This window comes from Corvus moneduloides, chromosome 1, assembly GCF_009650955.1.
Source record: "Corvus moneduloides isolate bCorMon1 chromosome 1, bCorMon1.pri, whole genome shotgun sequence".
In the NCBI taxonomy this organism is placed as follows: domain Eukaryota; kingdom Metazoa; phylum Chordata; class Aves; order Passeriformes; family Corvidae; genus Corvus; species Corvus moneduloides.
In genome coordinates, this window is record NC_045476.1 from 100418806 (window position 1) to 100444912 (window position 26107).

At 38.3% G+C, this 26107-nt stretch overlaps 1 protein-coding gene across 2 annotated transcripts; it reads left to right on the forward strand.

The window, feature by feature from the left end:
* Nucleotides 1-25721, forward strand: EXOC3 (exocyst complex component 3). 2 transcript variants are annotated; one of them, XM_032119927.1, is made up of 13 exons: nt 1-92; nt 2893-3077; nt 6914-7133; nt 8877-9558; nt 14020-14137; nt 16588-16713; nt 18248-18348; nt 18841-18951; nt 19673-19823; nt 20535-20657; nt 22949-23110; nt 24291-24418; nt 24872-25721. In XM_032119927.1, exons 2-13 carry the CDS (start codon nt 2934-2936, stop codon nt 25041-25043), a joined length of 2238 nt encoding a protein of 745 aa, XP_031975818.1. In that variant the 5' UTR covers nt 1-92; nt 2893-2933; the 3' UTR covers nt 25044-25721. The 2 variants fall into 2 exon arrangements, with proteins under 2 accessions (XP_031975818.1, XP_031975826.1); XM_032119935.1 differs by lacking the exon at nt 1-92 and adding an exon at nt 338-586.
* Nucleotides 25722-26107: the final 386 nt, after the last annotated feature.

Here is a 26107-nt window from a genome sequence, read left to right on the forward strand (position 1 = left end):
TGCCGGCAGCGTGGTGCGCGTGCGCGGCCGGGCGTGCGCCGGCGCACCGGGGGCTGTCAGCGCCTTCCCGAGGAGGGCCGGCCGCGGCCCCGGTAAGTGGCGGCCGCGAGTCCCGCCGCTCCCCGCCCTGTCCCTGCCGGCCGGTGAACGCCGCCGTGCCGGCCCCTGCCTGGCTGTCGCGGGCTGTAATGACCCTAGTCTGGCAGTGGGAAGCGGAGGGGGTAGGGGCGGGATGGGCCGGGGCGGTCCGGGGAGCCCCTCGGGATGGCGGGGCCGAAGGGGGTGCTGAGGGCTCGTCCTGTCCCGGGGCCGCGGCGGAGGGCGAAGGAGCTCGGCGTGCCAGCGGGCAGGTCTCCGGCCTTTGCCCGGCAAGGGACGGGCACCTGCGTCGGTGCGAATGATTCGAGCTGAGCCGCTTGTGCCAGGGAGGAGCCGGGCGGGTCTGGGCTGCCGGCCGGGACTGCCGCCGCTGCTTCCCCCGGGCTCTGGAGGGGTCGTTGCGTTCCTGTAGCCCAGGAGCTCCTCTGCAGAGGGGCAGGGGCCTCCTCCTGGGAGCCTGTCGTCCCCGCTGGCTCGGCTCTGGAGTGTGAGTCCCGAGGATAAGGGTGCGATGGCAGCCGGAGCCTTCCTAAATCGACTCAGAACGTAGTTTTGTTCACTTCTGCCTGTATTCTTCGCTGAAGGTGTATGTAGTTTTGACTCACAGCTTCAGTGTGAAGTTGACATGGTTTCCTAAAGTTTGCTGTTTCTTTTGGGTGGTTGTACAGGAGCCAGTCTGCCTCGGCGTGTTAGTTACAGTGCGCTGGCTTCTGATTCTGCTGACGAGGTCTGCTCGATGTGCCTGGGTAGTGGCTGTGTGGGCTAAAGGTGTTGTAACTCTGTGGAATGTATGCAGAGCTTTTAATAAGGGCAGTAATTCAGGATAAAGCTCTCTGCTGCAGAATACCCTTTCTGTAGCAAATTCAAAAAAATGTTTGTTTGTTTGTTTAATTTTAGATAGAGCCCTGATAGCTTGGAAATGGATTGAGCCAAACAAAACTGGAGTTATAATTCCAAAACGCAAGTGATTGAAATAGATCTTACATGTTTAGATGAAGAGTAAGAAATCAAGCATGGTTTGAGCTAAACAGGCCAGTAGTAAAGAAGTACAGGAGTTTACACTGTAGAAATAATTCTGGAGCAAGTACATACTTGTGCATGTAATTTTTAGAGGTACTAGAGATACGGAACTTGAGACATAGACTTAGGCTCTTGCAGACTAGCTCATGGGCAAACCTTGCCTGGAGTTTTAGTCATGATAAATTCTAAAATTAGGAATTTTGCTAATGCTCTACAGAGTCTGGTTGGGATGTAGTTAACTTTCTTTATAACAGTCTGTACAGTCTATGTTTTGGATTTGTGGCTAAAACAGTGCTGCTCACACCGCAGTGTTTGGCTCTGGCTGAAGGAGGCTTGTACAGTGTACAGGCTTTCTCTTTTTCCTAATCTGCCCTCCACTCCTCTCAAGTAGGCTGGGGATGGGCAGAGATTGACAGGGCACAGCAGGGACATCTGACCCAAGCTGACCAAAGGGAAATTTCCTAGTGTATATCACACTTAGCAGTAAAATATGATGGTTTTGCTTCTGGGGTGGCCATTATTCACAGACTGGCGGGAGTATTAGTTTGCCTGTGAGGGGTGGTGAGCGATTTTCTTTGCTTCAGTTGTTTTTTGGGGTGGGGAGTGTTTCCAGTTTCCTTCATTTATCGAACTTTTTCTCTTGTCTCACAAGTCTTCTTGCTTTTGCTCTTTCAGTGCTGTGCACTTGACACAGTTCTTCAGATCACTGTTCTGTTGAGATTAAGTGATGTGCTGGATTTATGAATGCAGACTGCTCTGAAAATAGATATCTAATTTCAAGGAATAATATGGGTATGAGAGAGTATAATCTCTAGCTGTGGCAGCAGAACCTAAAATGTTCTGTTTGGTTGCAAGACTAAAGATATAATATGTTGGAAATAATTTGGAAGCAATGAGGAGCTCCAGATAATGTTCCTCGGAGGTCTGTGGACACCATGGTATTGTATCTTTGGTAATGGGATCCTCCCTAATTTCTGTTAGTCGCTAGTGAAGTTTGAGAGAACCTTGATGGCCAGCAGATGTTACATTTTCCCATACTTGTTTGCCTGCGTGTCTTGGCTTCACTGGAAATTCTTCTGGAGACTGAGGCAAAATCACTTGATTGATTTTTCCCTACACTCCTGATGGACAGGACTGATACTGTGAGAAGAGCTGAAAACAAGAGTTGGAAATCAAAAAATTATCCATCAGAAGTCTAAATGGAAGTGCTCTATAGTTAAGTCTCTGGGTTTGGAGCTTCCACAGCTGTGTTGCTCCACAGTTTTGGTGGCAAATTTGACCTATTGCTGCAGGGGGACTGTGGTTCTCTCAGCTCCACCCAATTCTAGTTCAGGATGAGTTAGGACTTTTGCTTGGACTTTCTACAAGATTCCATTATGCTTGTCTCATTGCCCTTTTAATAGGCAAACCTCCTCTTAGATTAAATACAATCTGTTCTTTTAATGAAGATTTGCCTGTTTTGTGGTGGTGGGTTTTTTTGGTGGTGTTTTGTAGGGTTTTTTTTTTATTCAGACTAAAGGTTTGAGCAAGGTATATGCAAAATCAGCAACCAAAAACATTTTAGGGGAACTAATGAGACTGAGCTAAGTGCTTTTAAATGCAATTCTTGTAGAATTCTAGTTGCTTCTCTTTATAATGTGGTTTAATGATGCTTCTGTCAAGTTTCACTGCTTTTGGTGCTGAAGTTAATTCTCCAGTTGTTGACTTTGAAATGTCACATAGCCATAAAATTTTAAAAAGTGGGTTCTTAAAAAATATTTTATTTCTTTTCAGTACTGTTAAGTTATGAAGGCATTTTGAGGTCCTAATCAACAATGGAGGAAACGGATAGGGAAGCAGTTGCAACAGCTGTTCAGAGAGTGGCAGGAATGCTTCAGCGTCCTGATCAGCTGGATAAAGTGGAGCAGTATCGCAGAAGGGAAGCTCGTAAGAAGGCTTCAGTAGAAGCTCGACTCAAGGTACAAAGTTGAATAAAGCTGCATGTCTGTGGTGCAGCATGAATGTACTTTCTTTTTTTCCTTTTTTCTGTTTTTGGTTTTTTTTTTTTCATTCTACGTTTTCAGCCAGATGGATAGTTTTAAATCAGGGAGTTTAGTTTTTGCTTGGTGTCCAAACCAGAAAATTTGTGTCCTAAAATTAATACAAATGAATGGTGTACATCTTACTAACATTTTATTAAGCATTTTAAGTCTTCTTAGGTCCTGTACCTTCTGCAGTTTGTCCATGGACAACTACCCTTGTGCTGTGTAGCCTGTCAGCCAGCAAACCTTTATCTTAGTGATTGAATACTGAACTTCTAACAAAAAATTGATGATTGCATCTGAAAAAGGATCAGTCAGTTACCCCTCTGACTTTTACATGGGTTAGGGAAGATAGCTAAAATACATCATGTTCTTGTCTCTTGTGGAAGTGACCCTGTGATTTTGCTCCTCCTTCACATGTGTATGTGTGAGTGGATGGACATTCACACACACAGACTTAGCCTGACATATGAGTGTGGTCATCCTGTGTTTATTGTCCATATGTTACTGAGTTCTGTGTTTCCTTCCTTCACTGGTATTTGCCAACAGTCATTTTAGACCACTGTATTAAGTAGGTGGAGTACAGTCTTAGAAAAGTGTTTTGGGTAACATTTTCTTAGCTCAAAATGGCTGGTATACACTGTATCTAATCTTGTATTCCACTTAGTTGATCTTATAGCTATTTAATGGCTAGTTCTTTGTGGGAGTCTGTATGCAGTAGAAGAAAACCAGTTTTCTTTCACAGTGAAAAAATTTGTTATTTATATAGAATGTGCTATTTACAGATAGCAAATTACATGTTGATTTTTTGTAGCATAGAAACAGAATTTTTTTGGATGACTTGGACTTTTCAGATTTAAGTCAGGAAGCAGATAGAGTCTATTAATAATGGATCAGCTGTTTAGTTACTGTGATCTATTTATAATATATGAGAACAGTCATTTGCCTGGCTGCTTTATAGACAGTCATGACTAAACTTTGTAAGTCTTGTAAATGCCTAAATCCACTTTATCGCTATTTTCCCTATTGTTTGCCTTAAATTAGTTCAGTCATCTGTAGGTGGTCAGAAACACCTGTTCCAAAAAGAAGTTCAGTACCCTTTAATCCACTCAGGATGCATTCCTGAAAAAGGTGCCAGTTAGTGATGCAATGGATAGCGGTGCCGTTTTTCCCATGAGAATTACTCTAATGGATGGCAGCACAGAGAGGATGTAGGAAATATTCTTGCTGTGGATTTAAACTGTTTCTCTGTGTGCTGTGGAAGACGGGGAGACAGACATCAGGGTCATCAGCCAGAGGAGTTGCTGACTTCTCAGGCTGGATTACTGCTTCATCTGAGGGAATGAACACATGGGAAATCTTTCAGTGTGAACATGTTAGTGTGTATCTCTGACTGGATACACTTTCATCTTTGTCATCACTTTCTTCAGGTGAATTTAAATATCCTCTCTATATCCTCTCCTATATATTTAGTTATGTCCATTTCTTATATGCCTCATTGCTTTTCTTCGTGTGGAACATAAATTCTTAGAGGAAAAACTGTTTTGAAATGTGTCAAACTCCGCGGTTTCATGTATGAGACTGATGACATTCAGTGAAGCAGTATTTTTGGGGTTCAGTAGCAGAACTCTGAAATGATGTGTGGATGAGCGCCAGGTAGCACTGTCGGCTGGTGCTTTTGTGTTCTGTAGTCCAGAATGCAGGGGAAGAGCTGCTTGGACTCTCTTCCAGAGCTTGTAAAATTATAATCATTTTTGTTTGTGCAGTTATCCAGTCAATGGAAGAACTTCTCTGTGAAGAAACACTGTATAAATATACATATCCTAGGAAAGTTTCTAGGTTGTGAGTGTTCCAGAATATAAACATCCATTAATCCTCTCCCTTTTGATTCTTAGCTGCTGTGCAGTCATGAATTTGAACCATAGGGAGACCAGGAAGCCAGGATTCTGGTTCCATGGCTTCATGTTGAAAGCTGTCACTTGACAAGACATAAAAGATAAGTTTTGAGCCCTTTTTCCAGGATGGCTTAGTTTTGTTTTCATTTCTTTAATACAGTGATGATCAGTCCAATCTAAGATGAATATGAATTCTAGGAAGCAGTCTACAGTGCTAGTCTGGGACGTGCTTTGTTCTCTGCCCGATCCCTGTCAGTCCCAGCTGACTATTAGAAGACAAACTGAATATGGATGGATGTCTGCTTTTAGAATTTGCCTTGTCCATTTATGTCAGAGACTGAGATCACTGACTGTTTCAGTTCAACATTATCAAGTTTCTGCAAAAGATAAATAGGCAGAAATTTGAATATGTAATACTTGGAAGATCTGCCTCAGAAGAAATTATCAAAGCAGAAGTATTGAACGTTTAATGATCATGTGATTTTTAAAATACTTTATGGTCAGCTGCAGAAGATTGTGTTTGAGTATCGTATTGAATGTTTGAGTATCCTAATTATGTCAGTTCCTGTAGGGGAAAATTGTGTTAATGCGGCAGTTCTATAGATGGAAACTGTATAAAAATGCCTTACCACTGCTTAATTGTGCTGAGTCTGCCAGGAAGATACATTTTTATCAATAAAAACAGCAGGTCATAATTTGAAAGAACATAAATAATCTTAGTTTAAAAGTCACTGCATTTTTCTGAGACTTTCCCAGTACATTTAAAACACAGTACATGTTGTTTGCAGTTACCAGGATTTCCTCTTTGGCTTCTAGTATTCGACAAAAAGTTCCACAACTTTCCAAGCTTTTGGCCCTTAAAAGTCTGGCAAAAAATGTGTTTTGAGCTTAGCAAAACCATTAGTGCCTCATTTTCTTTGCTGGTTACTTTGCCTCCCCAAGTTATGCAGCTGAGTTTTCATGAATGACTTGCTTGTCTTTTGAAACCTGTTATTTCTAGCTGCATTTTCCACTCCCCTGATTTCACCTTCACCACATACATATCTAAAAAATGTGCTGTGGATGTGATCTGATTTCTTTCACTCAGATATGCACTATAATGCATTTTCAGTAAGGTGTCTGGACACCTGAATGATAATTAGGCCTAACAGCCTTTTTGAAGAGTCATTATTTCAAGTGTCACCTGTCACAGGATATCCATATCAATAACCTGTCTTTATGCCAAAATAATCTGGTAGTTGGATTGTGGGTCTGGTCGTTGATGTTTCACAGTGTGAAAATTTTATTCAGTTTGGGGTTTTGTTGTTTGTTTTACTGAATTACATTACTTTTTTTTGCCTTCAGGAGTTTTGAGGTTTGTTTAAAGAACACTTGAGAATTCAATTTGGGCTTTTTTAGAGCATTTTCCATTGTGATTAAAAATTTGTAATTGCTTTAGTAAAATGCTTTGAGAATATGTACATACCAAACATTCTGATGAAACATCTGGACTTTCTTTTGATATCCCCCTTTGAAATTAATTTATGAAGGAAACGCAAAGAAGTCTCATTCCTTTGATCCTGGTTTAATATAGACTTATAAAGTTTATGATCCATCTCCCTAAGCTCCTATGTTAGTTTGTGGGTGAATCAATTGTATCTAGGTCCTTTAAAACTAGATACAAATTCAGAACTTAAAGAAAATGGTATGTGGGCATAAACAACATTGTGCACATGCCAACTTACACATTTCTAGTAAATTACAATATTTCCTTTTCATTTTTTTCTGTTGAAAATGTTAGATACTGAAATGAAAATTAAATCTTGAGAAATGTTGAAAATATGAAACTTAATGATGAATAACCTGGGTTCTTTCTTTGTCTCTTTGTTTGTATTTAAGGCAGCAATTCAGTCACAGTTAGATGGAGTACGAACAGGTTTAAGCCAACTGCACAATGCACTGAATGATGTGAAGGACATTCAGCAGTCTTTGGTAGATGTCAATAAGGACTGGAGACAGAGCATCAACACTATAGAAAACCTCAAGGATGTTAAGGATGCTGTAGTGCAACACAGCCAACTGGCAGCTGCTGTAGAAAATCTCAAGAATATATTTTCAGGTAATCTAATGTTCTTTATATAATCCATTCCATACTGAAAACACTTTAAAATGGTGCTAACAGCTGTAAGGTTGTCAAGCAGTACTGAGAACTTTAAACCTCACTGGGAATGAAGAATTAAGGAAGAATCACCTACACATCACACACAGGGAAGTAGCTGGTAGCCATTTGATATAGAGGAAAACTACATTGTGCTGTAGGAACTTCTAGGCTGGCCATGAAACACAACTCACAAAGAAGTTTCTTGCAAGTAATCAGTAGCAGGGATAACATGTTTAGTATAAAAAACTGAAATATGCAAGCAACAAATACAGAAAGAATATTAATAAAGTTCTGGTGTGTTGCCACCTGAGCTGGACACCTACAGCAAGCCTGTTTGGTACAAATAGTATGAAATTAAATAAGGAGGCAGGAACATTTTGCACCACTGTACAACTGTGAGGGTTTGAAAAATGAAATAAGATGAATGAGATAGAATGGATACTGTAAAGATAAGGAGAACGTGATTACCTGTGTCATTTTGTGCAGCTGTTTTGGTGCACATTGCATTCCATCTTGAATCATGATGAGTTCCTTGCCAGGACTTTTCTACTTATAAATAATTTAAAGTGTCTTACCCCATAACAAGGATAAACCTATCATACTAATTTGATTTTACTTAAATAGTTACTTCTCCCCTCTTATCTCCTGATACTAATACACAAAGTGTACCTATAAAGGAAAATTGCTTCCCAGCCATACCAGGTTGATTAGTTCACTCTCTGTGTGTATCTAACCTTTACAGTATCAGATACAGTGTGCAATTTCAAGAAAAGAGTAGTGTTTACAAGCAATGTCTAGCAATTAAAAACAAAGAACAGCAAGTTGTGCATGTTCCAATGTGGTGTTGTTTTGGGGGTGTTGTTTCATTTCACACATATGAATGCAACTGAGACAATAAACCATTTCAGTCTTTCTGAGAGGTTTTTACTATGAAGCATCTCCCCCTGGAGTTGTTAAACAGTATAGTTGTTTTGCTCAGAGATGATCAAATGTTTTATAAACAAAGTGGTTTTTATCATGATTGAAAAGACAGTTACACGCAATCATTAGAACTTTTTGTGGGCTGCCAGTTTTATCACTAGCTGCCTTTTTTGCAGTGACAGTTCTTCTGATGAGATTTTTCAGTTCTTCCCCCACAGGATCCTAATCTTCTTCTGTAGGATTCCTCAAATACTGAAAAAATAATAAAGAAAGAAAATCTTCTAAATATTTTAACTGCACAGGTAATTATACCTATCCTTCCTTCATGCCTTAGGCAGGCAAAAACTGTTCAAGAAGGAGGTAAAATTTGGCATTTGTTGGGTTTATGTAGCCTCAGGTTCAACAAAGTAGTGACTTTTAGTCAGGTAAGTTAAAAGCCTTTTATATAATGTATAAGAAGGCCAGTACTGCAATTTGTTTCATAGTAGGCTTTCCAGGAGTCTCTTATTTATTTTTTGGCATCAGGAGGGAGAGAGAAAATTGTGTTGCACTATGATCTTTGTTTAGCCACTGATCGAAGTGGAGCATTATAGTTAATAATGTATAAAGATACGTAACATTTACTAACAGGTTTTGAATACTTAAAAATAATTTCCATTAAATTATTTAAAAATAATTCCTACAGCCGTTCTCCAGCTGATTTCCTAGTGCTTTTATTGTCTTGTATTTAGTGTTTGTATTTTGACAGTGGTGTTGTACTCTATGTGATTTTTCTTTCAGTTCCAGAGATAGTCAGGGAGACCCACGATCTGATTGAGCGAGGGGAACTTCTGCAGGCTCACCGGAAGCTGATGGATTTGGAGTGTTCTCGTGATAACCTGATGTATGAGCAGTATCGCATGGACAGCAAAAACACACATGACATGAACCTCATCCATACATACTTTGGGGATATGCAGAAACTGTCTGAGGAATTGGCAAAGCAGCTTTGGATGGTGGTTCAAAGATCCCTTGTTACAGTCCGTCGAGATCCAACTTTGCTTGTCTCTGTTGTGAGGATAATTGAGAGGGAGGAGAAAATTGACAGGCGCATGTTAGACAGGAAGAAGCAGACTGGGTTCATACCTCCTGGCAGACCAAAGAAGTGGAAAGAAAAAATGTTCAATATTTTGGAAAGAACTGTGAGCACACGGATTGAAGGCACTCAGGCAGACACCAGAGAATCTGACAAAATGTGGCTTGTGCGACATCTAGAAATCATCCGCAAATACGTCCTTGATGACCTGCTCGTGGCCAAGACCCTGCTGGATCAATGCTTTCCTCCCCATTATGACATTTTCAACAGGTTGTTAAACATGTACCATCAAGCTTTGGCCACCCGAATGCAAGAACTTGCTGCAGAGGATCTGGAAGCAAATGAGATTGTTAGCCTTCTAACTTGGGTTTTGAATACCTACACTAGGTAAGGCCCCCTTTTCTGTTAGCAATAAGTGAGAGGAAACATGCAAAACACAGTTTGTGTTAATGTTGGCATGTCTATTAACATACAAGAAGGTAAAAAAGGGATTATATCAAACTAGCAAGTTCTTTACTATTCATTACACATTTTGCATCCTGGAAATTACTCCTTAAAACTTGTTTGTATTTTCTAATATTTAATTTTGAGTTGCTTCAAGTTTTAATGCAGTTAAAGATCTGCATGAAGCTACAGTCACCTTGTATTGGTGTACCAGTTTGGTGAAGTATTGGGAAGAACAGGAGACTGAGAGCTCGTGTGTGAAACATAATGTTTGTTGTAGCCACGGCCCCGGAAGATCTGTATGATTATTAACTTTCTATTGTTCTCTTCTACAGGGGTGGGACTGTTTCAGCTGCCTCATTACTGCTAAATGGAAAGAATGTAGTAACTTCCTTTGGGTTTTCTCTCAAAACTATGTGATGATTTGGTTTTTTAGAAGAATTTCTGCTTACAGGTTGTTTTCTATGATATTTGAAAGCGTATTTCTTTTGAGTTGTGTGATTTGTTGGGATAACTTAAGCTTTAGGGGGGGGTTTGTTGCCTCCTTTTTTAATCCTCCAGATAGAAACAGCTCGAGTGGCAACTGTTGAGTTTTTGCTGGCGTGTAGTTACTAGAGCAACTGATTTGTTTGGGAAAACGTGCTGCTAGCCTTTCTGTGGCTCAGGACTGTAATCCTGTTCTGAATAGCTGGCACTGACCCAGGTTCTGTGCCGTGTGTACTTTTGATGTCTTCAGTTGTTCAATATCACTAATGCAACAAGTTAGACACTTTGTGGGTTTAGAGTATAATACCATAAAGCACAGAGGTGGGAGATAATACTGTTCTGGAGAAGTCTAATAACCAGCTTTAAGGTTTGTGTTCGGCACTCTGTGCTTTACACTGCAAAGTTCTCGTGGTTTTTCTTCCCTGCAAGGAACAATCAGGAGCACCCACTTGTGCATACTTAGATACTTAGGGTATAAGAGAGATGCAGCCACTAATAAGGAGCTGAGTTAATTGGCCTTTTCTTCTTTTGAAGGCCAGAGGAATAACTCTACAGTGAATGAAAATCACAGATACGTGAGTCCTTCTCATGCATGACCTTGGCAGAAATCCTGCTCCCGGGCTCTTTGTTTATGTCTTAGGGCTTATGTTCCAGTAAGGCGATTCTTGGTCTTAAAATTCTTTAATTCTTCTACCTTTCTTCCAGAAAGCAGAGGAGATTGGTACTGAGTTAGACAATTTAGAGCTAAAGCTCTCTCAGTTGGTGTGTTCCATCATTGGAAGGGCAAAGGGAGGGAGCAAAGTCAGTGTTACCTCTATTTGCAAAGCAAACAGATCTTGCTAAAGCAAGTCATGTGGCTTATAGCACCTGGTGGCTGAGTCTTGTGAAGAAGGGAAACAGTGAAAGGAGTAGACACAGTACAGGATCTTTGAGAATGCACTTCTCCCTGCATCTCTGCATGACAAGTGGGATGGAAATTAGAGGAAGTACCTTGAAGGAAAAAATTAAGGCTTTGACTTTTTCTCTTCTCTAAAAAAAAAAAAAGGCCGGAGATGGCAGTACAGGAATTGTGTTCTTGTATATTACAATAAAAGGTTATAAATAGGATGATAATTACTGGAACAGGTTGCCCAAAGAAGCTGTGGATGCCCCATCCCTGGAAGTGTTCAAGGCCAGGTTAGATGGGGTCCTGAGCAACCTGCTCTAGGGGGTGGCATCCCTGCCCATGGCAGGCAGGTTGGAACTAGATGGTCTTTAAGGTCCAAGCCAAGCCATTCTATGGGAATGAGCCATTGTGTATGTTGGTAGTGCACAGTGGGAGAAGAAATCAGCTCAGGTTTCTGAGCGGGAAGGTAAAGTTCTCAACAGGGATATTTGCAGAGCTTATCAAATCTCAGTTGCTGGACATCTCTTAACAATACAATAAAGAGTTCTCCATAGGGATATGTTTATAATAAACTAGGAAGGAGGATGGACTACATGGCATTATGGTAACTGTGCATAATAGAGGGAAAATATAAATTTGTATTGTATTTGCATATTACAGCTGCACTTCAAAAGCAGCTGAGAGAATACTGACTGAGAAGAAGCACTGAGGGTTTTTTCCATGTGATGAATTGATAAAGTCATGCATAACTTCTGTTTACAGTATTTGCAACATAGGAGTTAAAAAAGAATCATGGGGGTTTCTTAATCAGAGCATGTCTGCATGGAAGCTGTTTTTAGAAATGTGCTCAACTCACAGCTCAGAAATAAAGTGATGCTACATGTGGAATAATAGCCTTTAATATTTGAGTGGCAGTTTTACTGTGTCAGGTGGATTTCTTTCGTGTTGAAGTCAATGAGAGTTTCGGAAACATACTGTTATTATTAAAATCTGTGTTGGGTTGGGACCAGGCCTCTTATCTGTGTCTGAGGAAAATTATAAGTCTTGTAAGATCCTGATGCTCAGATTTATAGCATCATTTTATGAGATACTGATCAAGTGTTGACAAAACTGCTGAGAGTTCACCAGGATTGCTAAAGACAGCGTCAACAGTGTTCACTTTGAGGAACAGAAGGAATACTACTACACATATAGCTGGATGCTGTCTCCGGAGCCAGTACCTCTTTTCACAAGATACAGCAGGACTGGGGGCAGAATAGAATGCTAAAATTAAAAGTAGCATTTCTAAAATGCTACTTTCCAAATAATACAATTATGTTTGAATTTTCAACTTGATTATAAACTTTTTGTTGAAGGTAAATAACTTCCCAACAGTCAGAAACCTTGTGACCCTTGGAAGAGGGTTGTCTGTTGCTTCTTTTCCCCCAGGCACTTGGGTTGTGACAATCAGGAAAGCGAAATTGTGCATAGGAAGAATTTTTTATCTTGGGGACCAGAGGTAGAAGCTTGTGGTCTTTGTTTTGGGGTTTCAGGGGATGTGCTTTGATAAAAGGTTAATGTTTCTGTGGCCTTGTGAACAGGGATAATGAGGCTAGAAATATTTTCTAACATGGCACAGTGCCATAAACAGCTTCTCTCATTTCCCCTAAATCAACCTAGAGCAGGTCCTGCTATTACGTGTATTCTTTCTGTAAACAGCAACAGAATGGAATTCAGTTTTCTGACTAGATTGAGCCACTTAAAATAGTTTCAGTCTCTTTTCTTACAGGCTGAGGAAGATGTTACAAGTGTAGGATGTTCAGTCACAGTAGCTTTTATGGTTTCAAATACAAGAACTTTGATATTCTAAGTTGGTAGCTGTAGTGGTTTTTTTCAGTGGTTTTTTTTTTTTTCCAGGATGTGGAAGCACCACTGTGCTGACTCACTGCATCTACCCAAAGAACAGCTTCAATTTGCAGAACTATACAGACTGGACACTTGCTTAAGAATTTATTTTTAAGTTGCTATTTGTTTTTATAGTAGCCTCTGTGAATACAGAATTTGTGGTTTCCTTCTGAAAAGCACACTATAAATGGAATGTGAAACAATTTATGTTATTATGATTGAATATACTTCCATCAGCTGTTAATAAAGCACTCTCTGAAGAGTGTGGGTTTGACTTACTGATTTTTTGAGCATGAAATATTAAGAGTTCTTGCTACATTGTTCTTTGGCATAGCTTTGGGGTTTGTTGATTACACAAACCACTCGTATAATCTTATATAGATGCAAAATACTACCGTAAAGTATTAATTTTATATAATTCTTATCAAAATATTTTTGAGGGTTGCTCTAGTTTCTTTCAAATCCTATAAAATCAAGAACTTTCCTTTGCAAGCAAGTGCTCTTATGCAGTACCCATGAAGTGCACCTTTGATTTGTCTTGAAAGATACCTCTTCCTCTTAGATTAGCTATATTCTCTACCAAGACAGGAAGCTTTTCTTTGAATATATTGTAATTTTTACATGGATTTGATACGAGTACCAAAACAGAAGCTCTTTTGAGGGTCTGAGGACAGTAATTTGTACTTGTCACTGATCTTTACTGTTCTAAAATTCAAAATGTATACATTGTCTGTCATCACCTCTGAAATTTAAAAGATGTATAAAAATGTTCCCTACAAAGAGCCCACAGGCTGAACTAGTTGGTTTATTCAGTTTGAAGTAATCACTAATTCTTGTACATAAAAGTAAGAAATGCATGGAAAGGTTGTATATTTAAATGTCTCTAATACTTTTTATTATATGCTGGGCTGTAGCTTTTACATTCTTTCTTTCATATAGTTTTATTTACATTTCTTGTAATGCATTTATTGTTGCAGTTGCTATTAAGAACTTTTTGAAATGTGTAGGTATTGGAAATTTGCCCTTTACAGTGAACATACAGAAGAATTTGCATAGTTTTTTGGTTTTTAACTTTTTATTTCATTTTTCTTTACTAATCTGCAATGTTTTATTCTTTTCTTCTTTTTCTATTTTTTTTTTAAATTCAGTGCAGAGATGATGGGAAATTCAGAACTGTCTCCCGAAGTGGATGTAAATTCTCTAGATGCTCTGATTTCACAAAATGTGGTAGACCAGCTTCTCAGCAAGTATATGTCAACACTCACTGTAAGTAATAACAGTGCAAAGGCACATGGAGATATGAGTTTATAGCTGCATTAGTACCTCAGTGCTACTCCTCCATCAGAGAAAACTGTGACAAATGTGAATCCAGCACTATTACTTTTATAAAAATTTTCATATCATATGTGTAGGTTTCTTCATAAAGTCATAATCAGATGATTTTATATATGTAAATCATAGCATTTCAAGGAGTACTTATGCTTTACAGATTACTAATAATAATTTATTGGAAAGGAAGGGATTCCAGTCTTCATATGTCTAAATCCATAGTGCTAGTAGGTTAGCACTTAAAAAGACACTGTAGGCAGCTTGGTCCCTATAGTAACTACATCAACATTTGATAGAGATGTGATCTTTTCAAGGTAATCAGGATGTTCACATTTGCCAGTTTGAGTCTTTTAACAGCCTTTTTCCTTTCATGCCTGTTAACTGCATGAGCATAATTTCCTTTTGTGGATGCCATTTCAAGTGTATCTTAACTATAAATGCACTGCTTCTTTGTTATCTTAAGAGTCACTAGAAGGTGGTCAACTACATGGCAAAGCAAGCACTATGTGATTGTCAGATCCAATAATTGCCTCCAAGAGTGGATATTTCAATAGTTGTAACTTTGGACTTGCTGTTCTTAAATTGTTCAATGAACTCCTACTCCTCCTAACTTTAGGAGCTTTGCCACGCAGAGGAGGGAAATTTTTATGCTTCTTTGGATTTGTTAGCTACTAAAACATGTCCAGCAACAGCAACTACTTGGACTTTACACTCATCACACTGATATGAATCAATCTTGTAATGGGTTAAGGAAGTTGCCAGTAGAGGCTCTGCTTCCCATTAGCTTTATTAGGACTTTTATGCAAGTTTATTTTTCTGCACTTACCTTTAGGACGAAAAATACATTGGTTTGCTTTCTCAAGCTACTTTTTCCTTGACTCAGGAAATGCCTTTGAATTCATTTTTCCTCACTTAGCATGAAAAAAATACACCTATATTGGTTTTCCAGAATTGTTTTTTTCCTTACCTACTGAAAAGTATTATGTATAGACTATTGCTTTTTTTTATTTATAGAATATAAATAAAATAAAGTTGCTGCTGTATTAAACAGAGTGGCTTTCTTTTTGCTGGTTTTGATTTTTTGCTGTATCTTTCTTTTAAGGCAGAAAATACTGAAACTGCCTATTTGTTTCACTTCTACTTTATTTCTTTTGATGCTGTTTAAATGTGTTTTTAAACACAGTATAACTAGTTCTGTATGGATAAATACAAGTAATTGTGACTATCAACTTAAATACTGATGTTCACATCAACAAAAATGTTATGAGAAAGAAAATGCTAGTAGATTTTAACAGATTTCTAGCATATTATTTTTCCAATCACCTCAGCTTGAAAAAAAGTCCTGGCACATCCTGATCTTAAGGTGAAAAAAGTCCCCTGGGCTGCTGGCTTAAAAGATTAATTCTTCTTTGCAAATCATATCTCATCAGAGCAGTTCCATGCTTATGAGGATGAAAGGTAGTGCATCATTTCACACAATTGAAGAGGGTACTATATGGACTTTCATGGCCTTTCTGTTTGTGCTTACTGGTAATGTGTAATTTTGCATGGCAGGGCACTTTTTGCATGGCAGTAATACATCTGTTACATGTTGGAAAGAGGTGCAAACATTTCTATTACTACGGATTTTAAGCAAATGTGAACAAAGCAGAAAAGAGGCAGAAATCATCAACCCAAGCAAGACAGGAATCAAAGAATCCAGTTATATATTTAGCAAGCATCCTGGTCTTTACTCTTGTGAATAGGTCTGTGCTATGTGTCATGCAGAAAACTGGCTTAATCTCCTTCTAAACCCAGTTGTTCTTAATGTCTCTTTGCTGTATAATGTACTGGGCAGATGGGAGGAGAGCCAGCCATTGTATCCGTGGCTGTGTTCTGCAGTACTTGTGTTCCAAGAAACACAACCCATTTAATGTAATCCTGGGGTTTTGTCCCCAGCAGTAACGAGCACCAGTTTCCTAAAATGGAGGTGTAAAAGCAAGTACAGGCAGATATGTGCTATTTTCCTACATTAAATATTACCCTAATGTTTTCAGTTGGGGAAAAATTCAGTTTGAAACCTAAAGCCTGAGCCTTAAATTCTTCCAGAGTTAGTAAACACATTTATTCTGACGAACTGACTTGCCCTCTGTGTTAGGAGCACTCCCCTTCCAAAGTGTGCCTAAGCTTCAAACTACACCATTTGTGTACCAGTACTAACCTTTGCCAATGCAAATTTTAATTTGTCTGTTACCTCTATCCTGTTGGAATGACAAGAGTGGTCAGCATTATCTGTTACTATGCCACTCTTCATTATGGAAATGACTGCTATTCTAAATATTGTAGCAGGAGTTTTTGTTGCATCGAATTAAATCTTTTCTTTCTCTTTGTTGCTTTATTTAATGAAGTCTAACATCATTGGCTGGCTACGAAAAGCACTGGAGACAGATAAAAAAGACTGGATAAAAGAAACTGAACCAGAAGCAGATCAAGATGGATACTACCAGACTACACTCCCAGCTATTGTTTTTCAGGTATAAGACAACTTGGTTATTCCAGAAAATCTATAGAAGCAGTACATGGATTTGGGGGAATGGAGAGGGAAGCCAAACTTTCTGGAGTGCTATTGTTTCTATGTCTTTTGAAGTAGAGTGGGTTTTTTTCCTGTAGAGCTGTTAGTTGGAGAGGTTGTTTCTTTGGAGCTTTTTATTTACCTTCTTTAATGCTTAAAGACTTAGTTCTTTTTTATGTGTAGATTAGAAACACACTTTTCTCACCCTGTTTAGTTGGTATTTGTATTTAGTGAGCTGCTTTTACTTAGGTCTCTTGATGTAAAGCTATGTTATAAGCCCACCAGATGAGATGGTTGTGACTTAGTAGAAGAGTTTTTGTTAATACAGTTCTGAATTAGTTAGGCACGTTTGTTAATGTGGTGCTGAGGTAGTTAGGCATGTATTTGTTACTGTAAGTTACTCATTATACAAACACCTTAATACTAGAATAAAAAGTTCTGTTGAAGATTGAAACTGTTGCTGTTTTAAACAATACTTCAGTTAACATGAATGCCTGTCCAAATTAAAACCAGAAAAGATAAGGCTGTTTCTAAAATCCTAAAAAAAAAAAAAAGCCACAAAAATACCCAAACCTGCACCACCCTGTTGTTGGTAGTGGAGAGTTTTGAAAGTGATCTTTATCAACAAGAAAAATGTCAGCTTATTATGCTCATTTTCTAATTTTTCTTTACAAATATTGTGTTAGGTACCTTCAATGAAAGATAGATTATCTCTTCTTCCTGCATTTGTTTCCCATTTTATTTTTTTTTTCAGCTTATACCAGGATTTTGTTACATTCTTTCACATTTGTGTTAGTGCCAAGGTTTACTTCATCGAATCGTTTTCAGAAAGTGTGTGATATCAAAGAAACTGGTGGCTGATTATTGGCTCTAGTGTCATGCTGAGAAGGACTGCAGTATTGAGATCCATGTAACAGTGAAATTTTCAAAATGATCTTAGCATAAAAACAGCTCATGTTTCCACCTGGCTTTGTATCCTTCCTTCCTAGTTTCCCTCCTCTCAAACACAGGTGCCTGTAAGTCACCTAGATCTTGTACCTGCTTATGTTTCTAAAGTTTAGAGGCTCCTTTACTTCACTATTGTGAGCTCTCTACTTTCATATATGGGAGAAGCAAAGGGATTTGAGTTGTAGGGTTATTCATTACTAACTGCAGGAGCTGACCCTAGGACTTTGATACACTGTAAAGCCAAAGCACTACTGAATTAAAGAGATAAGTACTGTTTTGCTGAAGAAAAAATGCACCTATTTTCAGTATCAGACCACTGCAGTATGCTTTAATGGTTGTCAGTAATATATTAATTACACTTAGGAAAATAGTGGCTTTTGGTTAGTCAGTGGGCTTGTCTGAAAAAAAACCCAAAAACAACAAAGGCAACAAAAGGCATGTGTAGTGCTGGTGCTAGTGAGAGTCTCCAAGACTCCAAGATGAAAGTCCTTCCTTTGTTTTACCACTGATAAAGGCCTCTCTTTCTAATTAAGCTATTTTTGTCTTAGATGTTTGAGCAGAATCTTCAGGTGGCTGCTCAGATAAATGAAGATTTGAAAACAAAGGTACTCGTTCTATGTCTTCAGCAAATGAATTCCTTTTTAACCAGGTAACATAATGTTTAAAATACAAATGCTTTATCCTACCTCAGTCTCTCTTTGTTTCTACAATTCCAATACTTGTTTTCTGTTGGGATGTTTCCTTATTGCTTTGTCTTTCTCCTGTCACATTCATGCCAACCAAGCTTTTCTTCCCTTTCCTTTTCTTCCTTTCTTCTCTTCCCCAATTTCTCTGCAGAAGTTCCTCTGTGCTGCTGAGTGGCACTTTCAGTTCCTGTCTGCAAACGGCTCTGTAATTTTTTGAGGCAGTTCCACTTTCTTTTATATCTCAAATTTGTACTTCTTTCTCGTAAGGAAGAGAGAAAACACCTTCTTTGCTGGATTCTGTCCTGAACAGAAAGACAATACCACATGAGCAACACACTTGTTATAAACTACTTCTAATTATCTGACAGACCCTTATGGAGCATTTGGTCTGATGGATGTATTTGAGTTATTACAGATTTGTGTCTGTTTAATGCCATTCCTTGTATGTGTTACAGGTACAAAGATGAAGCACAATTGTATAAAGAAGATCATCTTAAAAATCGTCAGTATCCTCAATGCTATGTTCAGTACATGATTGCAGTCATCAACAACTGTCAAACCTTTAAGTAAGTCTGCATATTCTTGCAGTATTGTGAGAAAAATAGCTATTGATATTTCAGTTGTCATACTGCCTCTTCACAGAACCTTTTCTTCTGTATGCAAAGAGGGTTTCAGTTAAGGTAGTTTAGCTGACTAAACAAAGGCAATAAGTTTAAAGATACTGCTGTTTTAAGAGTCAGGTTTTGTGATTGCTTTTGCCTTTGGCAAGCCAAGCCATTGCCCCTCACCCGTGAAAAACCACTTGTTATTCCAAGAATTTCATTGCCAAAGAAAAATTTATCTTCAGCTTCCAGAATTTAAAAAAGTCATTTCAGTTAGTTTGTCTGGGTCCTGCCATCTTCTCTCACATATCACCTTCAGGCAGTGTGATCAAGGTGAACTGAACTGGAGAAATGTAAAGATAGACCTTCTGTCAAGAGTATCAGAACGTGGCTCATGTTTCAGTGATGAGCAATCCATCTTCCTACTCATCTGGATCTGCTGCCATTAGCAGGTCTACAGATCATCAGCAGTTTGCTACCAACACACAATTAGTCTACACTGACCACTCCAAAATCATGCTGGAGAGTAAATTAAGGCTTCCAAAGCAAGCAGCAGGCATTGTTTCCCCTTGCAAAAGTAACTGTCTGCTGTGTCTTCTTCTGTGCCTGTACTCCAAAAATTCAATAGGAGTGCATCTGTGCATCAGTGGGTCATGAGAAACCTTTTTTTTTTTTTTTGTCACAGAGAATCTATCATCAGTCTGAAAAGAAAATACCTGAAAAGTGACATGGAAGACACGTTGTCAATCAGTCATGCAAACATGGATGCAACTTTAGATATCATTGCTAAAGAAGGATGCTCTAGCCTGCTAGATGAAGTCTTCATGGATTTAGAGGTTAGAACTTTTTTCCTCAGAAAACACCAAGTTTTATTTAGAAAGAAAAAATAATTCAGAATGAAGTAGTTGTGGAGCCTTTTGATTGCTAAACATATAAAATATGTGGTGTATATATATGGGCTAGCAAAATGTCAGTAAACATTAGTATTGTTCTTCACTGGATGTGGGAGACTGGAAGGTTGCTTAATTGGGTTTCATGGGATGACATCAGGCAGGTGCTCTGTATATAATTAGTATTTTCTAGTAGATACACTTAGTCTTAGGTTGTTGAATTTTAAGGATTATTTGGGAAACTACTGCTGATATTAAGTTGCCATTGCAGGTACAGTTCATGTGTAATTAACAAATTTAATTGATTCTAACAGTGGGCCCTTTCTGTCTGGTAGATTTCCATGTTTAGGAATTCTAGCTTCTTGTATAGAATCCCTCAGGGAAGGAATTATTACTATAAAGAAATTGGGAGTATGGGGAGGGAAATTAGAGAAACAGCAGGAAATGGTCAAGAGAGATGCTCTGGAACTTGCTAGATTTGTAATAAAATGTTGAACTAACGTAAACACCTTGAATGACTCACATGAGGAAGGATGTTGGAGCAACATAGTTTAGAAATTGACAACGCTTAAAATTGTCTCCCACTTTTTAGTAACTGCCCTGATCTGATTAGACTGTCAAAAACCTGATCTGATCTCTTGTTTGTTACCTTCTCAGCCACACCTGAACGAGCTGATGACGAAGAAGTGGTTGATGGGGTCTAATGCAGTGGGGACTATCTGTGTCACTGTGGAGGATTATTTCAATGACTTTGCAAAAATTAAAAAGCCTTACAAAAAGGTAGGTGCAAAATATTCAGTGACACTTTGCTAATGTACTCTGAACATCAAATTGATTTGGAATTTCTGAACACCACATGGAAATCAGAATTGGAATGCAAAAATTGAAATTGTTTCATCATTGGAACTGAAAAAATGTTCATCGTCATACTGCAGAAGCTACTGGTTTTCTGTTCATATAATATTGTCAAAGGCAGTGTTAAGTTGCAGGACTTAGGCCAGGAAACTTCTTGGCATGTTACTAGTTATTCTTATGAGTTTGTAAGTTTCTATCTCTCCTCAAAAATTTGTAGTCAGATAAAATTAGCTCTTCTGAAACTAGTTTTGGTGGCCTGAATTACTTTTCTTTATAAATGCACATCATGTAATTCTTAGTTTTAATATATACAATAAAGCATAGCGAACTCAGTGCCATAAGGGCTAAGAAGTGCATAATAGCTATGTTTAAAGTGCTCTTAGAACAGCAAATGTGCTAGGTTAGGTGCTTTTTTTCCCCTGTGGTCTGCCAAAGGATATCTGGATTTCTTTACTGATAAAATCAAGTACAATAATGTGGAAGATTAAAGGCAGGTTCATGTAATAAGACAGTGTTAAATTATTGTCTAACACTTAGGAACCTAATAGAAGCTAGCAAGATCAGTATTTAGGTGAGGTCTTTGAAAAACCTCTTACTAAGCAGAAGGGCTTAAAAGATATTTTGTCTCCAAACCATACACTTATTCTTTCTTACCTTAATTCTCAAAGTTATAAAGAGAACTGCTCAGAGTTTCTCTGATGACCTTTTAACCTTCAGTATTTGCGGATCTTGGAGGCCTTATGTAAGTATATGTATTTTCAGACCAGAAAAAGTGCACAAAATAAGTTAGGTCAGTCCCAGAATTAGTCTATATCCGTGGAACAGCTTTCTTTTCCAGATTTAGTTTGTTACTGTGAGGTATGAATGCTTGGCATGAGTTTTGAAGTGTTAATATCAATCTCTGTAATCACATATGTTTCATCATGTAGCATTTATTGCCACCCTGTGGGGAAAAAAATTACAAGCAGATGCTTTGGCATTCATCATATCTTCTTTTCCACTGTCTCCCAACACAAAAAAACCTCCCATAAAAGATGCCATATGTTCTAGCACAGGCTGGACCATGCTTTTGCTTCCCTGATTTGTGATGGGATTTTTTTTCTGGTTTTAAAATATTCTTGGGTAACCCTGTTTTGAAAGGACAGTTTTTAAAAGCCACACAAACGAAGCACCTCCAAGAAGACTGTAGCTTAATGGAAAGGACACCGTTCTGGAATAGAGGAAATCTGGATCTAAGTCATTCTGCTTTGCTGTTTTCCTCATGTGTAAATTGAATGCTCTACCATAGCACTGTTGGCTCTTGTGGAGTGTTCTCAGTTGCAGTAGAGCTGTTCTCAGTCCCTTTCCAGTGGGATGGGCCATACATGTCAGTCCTCCACAGTCTGTTCTGTGCAGTTCATTTTCCTTTGTGTAATTGGCATCAATTCCACCAGTGCAAGAGAAGCCATTCCTGAGCAGCCACTTAACTGGTATTTCTGCAGAGTCTTGAGAGCAGAACTTGAAATAGTATTTTCTGTGTTCTGGAGGAGGGTTGTGACTTTCCAGTATTTTGCAATCTGTTGTTTTCTCCTTTTTTTTTCCCACTACCCCTTTTCTCTCTTTCCTGAAACCTTTTTTTTCAAGTTTTGACCAGAGAACATGTTAATTAAAACTAAAATTTGATACATACTATTAATAAAAGATAAAAAAAAGTTTTTGACTACCTATTATGCAAGATTTTTGTGAATTGTAACTAACTTTGTCACTGTGCTTAAGGGGAAGAAAAAACGTCTGAGGACTTGTGGGATTTAAGGACTATCCTTACATTACTGTTGAAAAATAAGCATGTAAAGGTTTCAGGGTTTTACTTTTGTTCTTTATTTCCAAACCTCAGCATTACCCAGGTACCAGTAGATATTTCCTATAAACAGACAAGTGCAAAACAGCAGATCACACAGGGAAGATCTGAGAAAGTGATCATTCTTTGGTGCTCCTCAAAAAATTCAGACATGGCATTAAAGATACCTTGGGTTTGTTGTTTCTTGTAATTGGCACATTGTTAGGTAAAGAGAGATTTTCATTTCTGTTAGCACTGTGGAAATCTAAAACCACTCTATCTGTATTATTAGCAAAAACTGTGTATGATTAAGTGCAATTACACAGTTCAAAGCCTAAAAATAATGGCTACATTTGCAGGTATCACTGGCATAATCCACCACCTTTACCATTTCTTTCAGACAATGACTCTTGAGGCCCATCGGCGAGTAGTTGTGGAATACATCAGAGCAATCATGTTAAAACGTATATCTTTCAAGAATGCAGAAGAGAGAAAAGAGGGTGCAGAAAGAATGATCAAAGAAGCAGAACAGTTCAGATTTTTGTTTAAGAAGCTTGCAGCTGTAAGTATTTGCTTTGGGTAGTCCTGTTAACCTGGTAATTTACAATAGCCCCACATATTTACTGCTTGGGGGAAATGGCTAGAGTTAGATCTCCATGTCTCCAGAATGTTGAGTAACTTGGGAATATCAAAGATGCCAACTGAGGGCACAGATGGAGTTTCTGAACACACAGGCTGGCTGCTGAAATTCTGGAGCACCAGTTTCTACTGCTTTGTGTTTATACAGCTCTCTGCAGCTGAGTATTTGAGTGGCCTCAGAGAGATAGGTACCCTGAATTCATAGTAGTAAGTGAAAGGAAAAAGCAGTTGTAAAAAAAAAACCAACACTTTAAAAATCTGTCTTCGCTTTTCCTGGCCAGAAGAAAGGCTGATGTGGCATCAAACAGATGCCATTACTTACTACCTAAGGAGCATGCAGTGTGTTCATTTGGATCAATAAGATGAGTGTGTTGACCCCATTTAAAGTCCAGTAGAAATAGAAAAGACAGGCTAAAAAAGGTACTTGAAAATCAACGTGCAAGACAGGCCTAAAAGTTTTAACTGCATAAGAAACGGATTTTCAAGAAAGGTCCTAGGGCCAACAGATGACAAAATGCAAAAAGAATGCTCAGAAAGATAAAGCCTGAAAAACTGGGGAAATTAATGGAAGCAGTGGTGGAATAAATGAAACAAACCATACCTGATTGGCAGAACCAGATAACCTTGAATTAAAAGTACTAAAATAGTCCAGTTTAAAAAGATACAGGTAATCAATCAGTTGCTGAAAGCTGCTTTGGTGGCCAGATGACTTGAAGGAATCTAATGGAGGGCCAGTTACGAAATAATGTTTCAGAAGAGATCTGGCTTTCATTTTAGTTATTCCTAACATTTATGCTCATAGATTACCTAAAGTTGAAGACTAGAATGTATCACCATGTGGATAAATACAAGATACTGTTTGTGGGGCACTACTTTCTTCACTGATATTCTAAGAGTAGGTCTCTGAATGAAGAACAGGGAGAGAAAAGGATTATGGTGACAATTCACAAATGTTTTGGGTTTTTTAATGTCTGAAAATTCAGCTTTTTGGGAAATTCAAGAGCATTGTCAGACAAAGTATTAATTAAAGGATTGTTTGTAGATTTGAGAGGTTATTGCTATTGGTTTGGGGCATTTTTAATATTTTTTGTTTACTTTTGCAGGGCTCTGGAGAGGACACTGAAGGACTCTGTGACATCATTGAAGCCATTGCAGAGGTTATCAAGCTGACTGATCCTTCACTGCTCTATCTGGAAGTTTCAACTTTAGTCAGTAAATACCCCGATATCAGGTAATTCTCTTTGCCCTCAAATTTTAAAGATAGACAACATCATAATTTCCTTGTGGTCTTGGGCAAATTCTAAAATTTTAAAACAATGTGAAAATGTGTCCACATTTTTCATATTTTAGAATGTAACCAACCACTTTCTTGTGGAAAATAAGGCTAATGTACAATATATGTGTATGTAGACTAGGAGTTAGAACTGCTTGAGTACTGCGGAGGAATACTTAAAATACTTCATTTCTGTGTTTTGGGAGGATAAAATAGGTTTTAGAGTCCTCCAAGCAGCCAAAACAGTGCTTTATATTGAGCAGGGAAAACCAGTTCTGAGTAGAGATCTGATTAAGAATAAAAAGTACCCGCTGAAACTGAGTGAAAGGATTGCCAATTAAATGCTGGTTTTGACAAAATCTTACTTGTGCAAAGCTTCCTAATGGCAGTTTTACCCTTTTCCTTTGACAGGGATGACCACATTGCAGCTTTGCTGACAGTGAGAGGCGATGCCAGCAGAGATATGAAGCAGACTATCATTGAGACTTTGGATCAAGGTCCAAGCCAACCAAATCCAAACTATGTGCCAATTTTTAAAGAAATTACAGTTCCTACCCTCACTGTGCCAAAACTTCTTAAGTAATTGACAACTCTGTTTGTGTGTCATTACTGCTCTGGGATCAACAGGTTTGAAATATTTGTGGGCAAATTTGGCAGTGCTATTTCGAGTGAAGTTCAATATACATTGATGCTTGCTAGGCATGTTTGTTTTGAAAGACTTGGACGTGAGGAAATGCAAGCTTTCTGAAAGAAGAAGGATTAAAGGTCATGTTTGAAGAACAAAGCTTTTAATGGCATGGGGGGTTTTTTTACTGACCCATTTGTTACATCTGGTTTTGGTGTCAGCAAATACATTTTTCTTGTGGAATATGTTTGCACAGTGCACTGCAATGCTATATAAAGATATTTATACCAAAACCTGCAGAGCTGTATTAGTATATCCAGCACTAACGTACATCACTTACAATACCTAAGCAGACTCCTTTAGAACTGTCTTTATATGGCACTGCATTGAGTGTTAATGTCAATCCACTTTCACATAATATTTTGTGTATGTACTTACTTTGGTGTAAAATAGTTTATTGCAGAAAACTTAATTATGAAATCTGTTTCCTGACTTAAAGGAATGAATGAAATTGCTACAGTGCAATTTGATTATAGGTTGAATAAATAAATAAAGACATAAGGTACAATTTTTTTTCACTGATTCACTATAAACAGCACATAAAGCACACCAGTTCAATAAAATGTTAAACCATTGCTATGCTCAGCTACTATTATTTGCATCCTTGTAGATTTACAGAGCATGTAAATCTTTTTTTGTTGTTGTTTTAAGTGTGAGTAAAAATTGGATTTAATAGTTTTCTGAAAACACAGATACTGGGTTTTATTTCCACAGTATTTTCAGATTAATCTAATTATAAAATAGTACTAGACAATTGTGGATTCAAAATTCTTTGATGAAGGACACATTTAAGGCATTATCTTTTAGTACCTGCCCAGAGTTGTCAGAGGTAAGCACAAGGAAGACACGAGCCTCCATTGCTTTCATTAACCTGCTGGAGTTTGTGTACGTAACTCCTGTGGCCTGTGGCTGCCCGGGCCGTGTGCCATTCCAGCCCTGTCCCCAGCTCCTCTGCACCCCAG

Coding starts and splice junctions, on each gene's coding strand:
- EXOC3 (XM_032119927.1), top strand. CDS start 2,934: ATGGAGGAAACGGATAGGGAAGCAGTTGCAACAGCTGTTCAGAGAGTG. Junction 18,349..18,840: donor ATGAATTCCTTTTTAACCAG/GTAACATAATGT, acceptor TATGTGTTACAG/GTACAAAGATGAAGCACAAT. Junction 19,824..20,534: donor AAGTCTTCATGGATTTAGAG/GTTAGAACTTTT, acceptor TTACCTTCTCAG/CCACACCTGAACGAGCTGAT.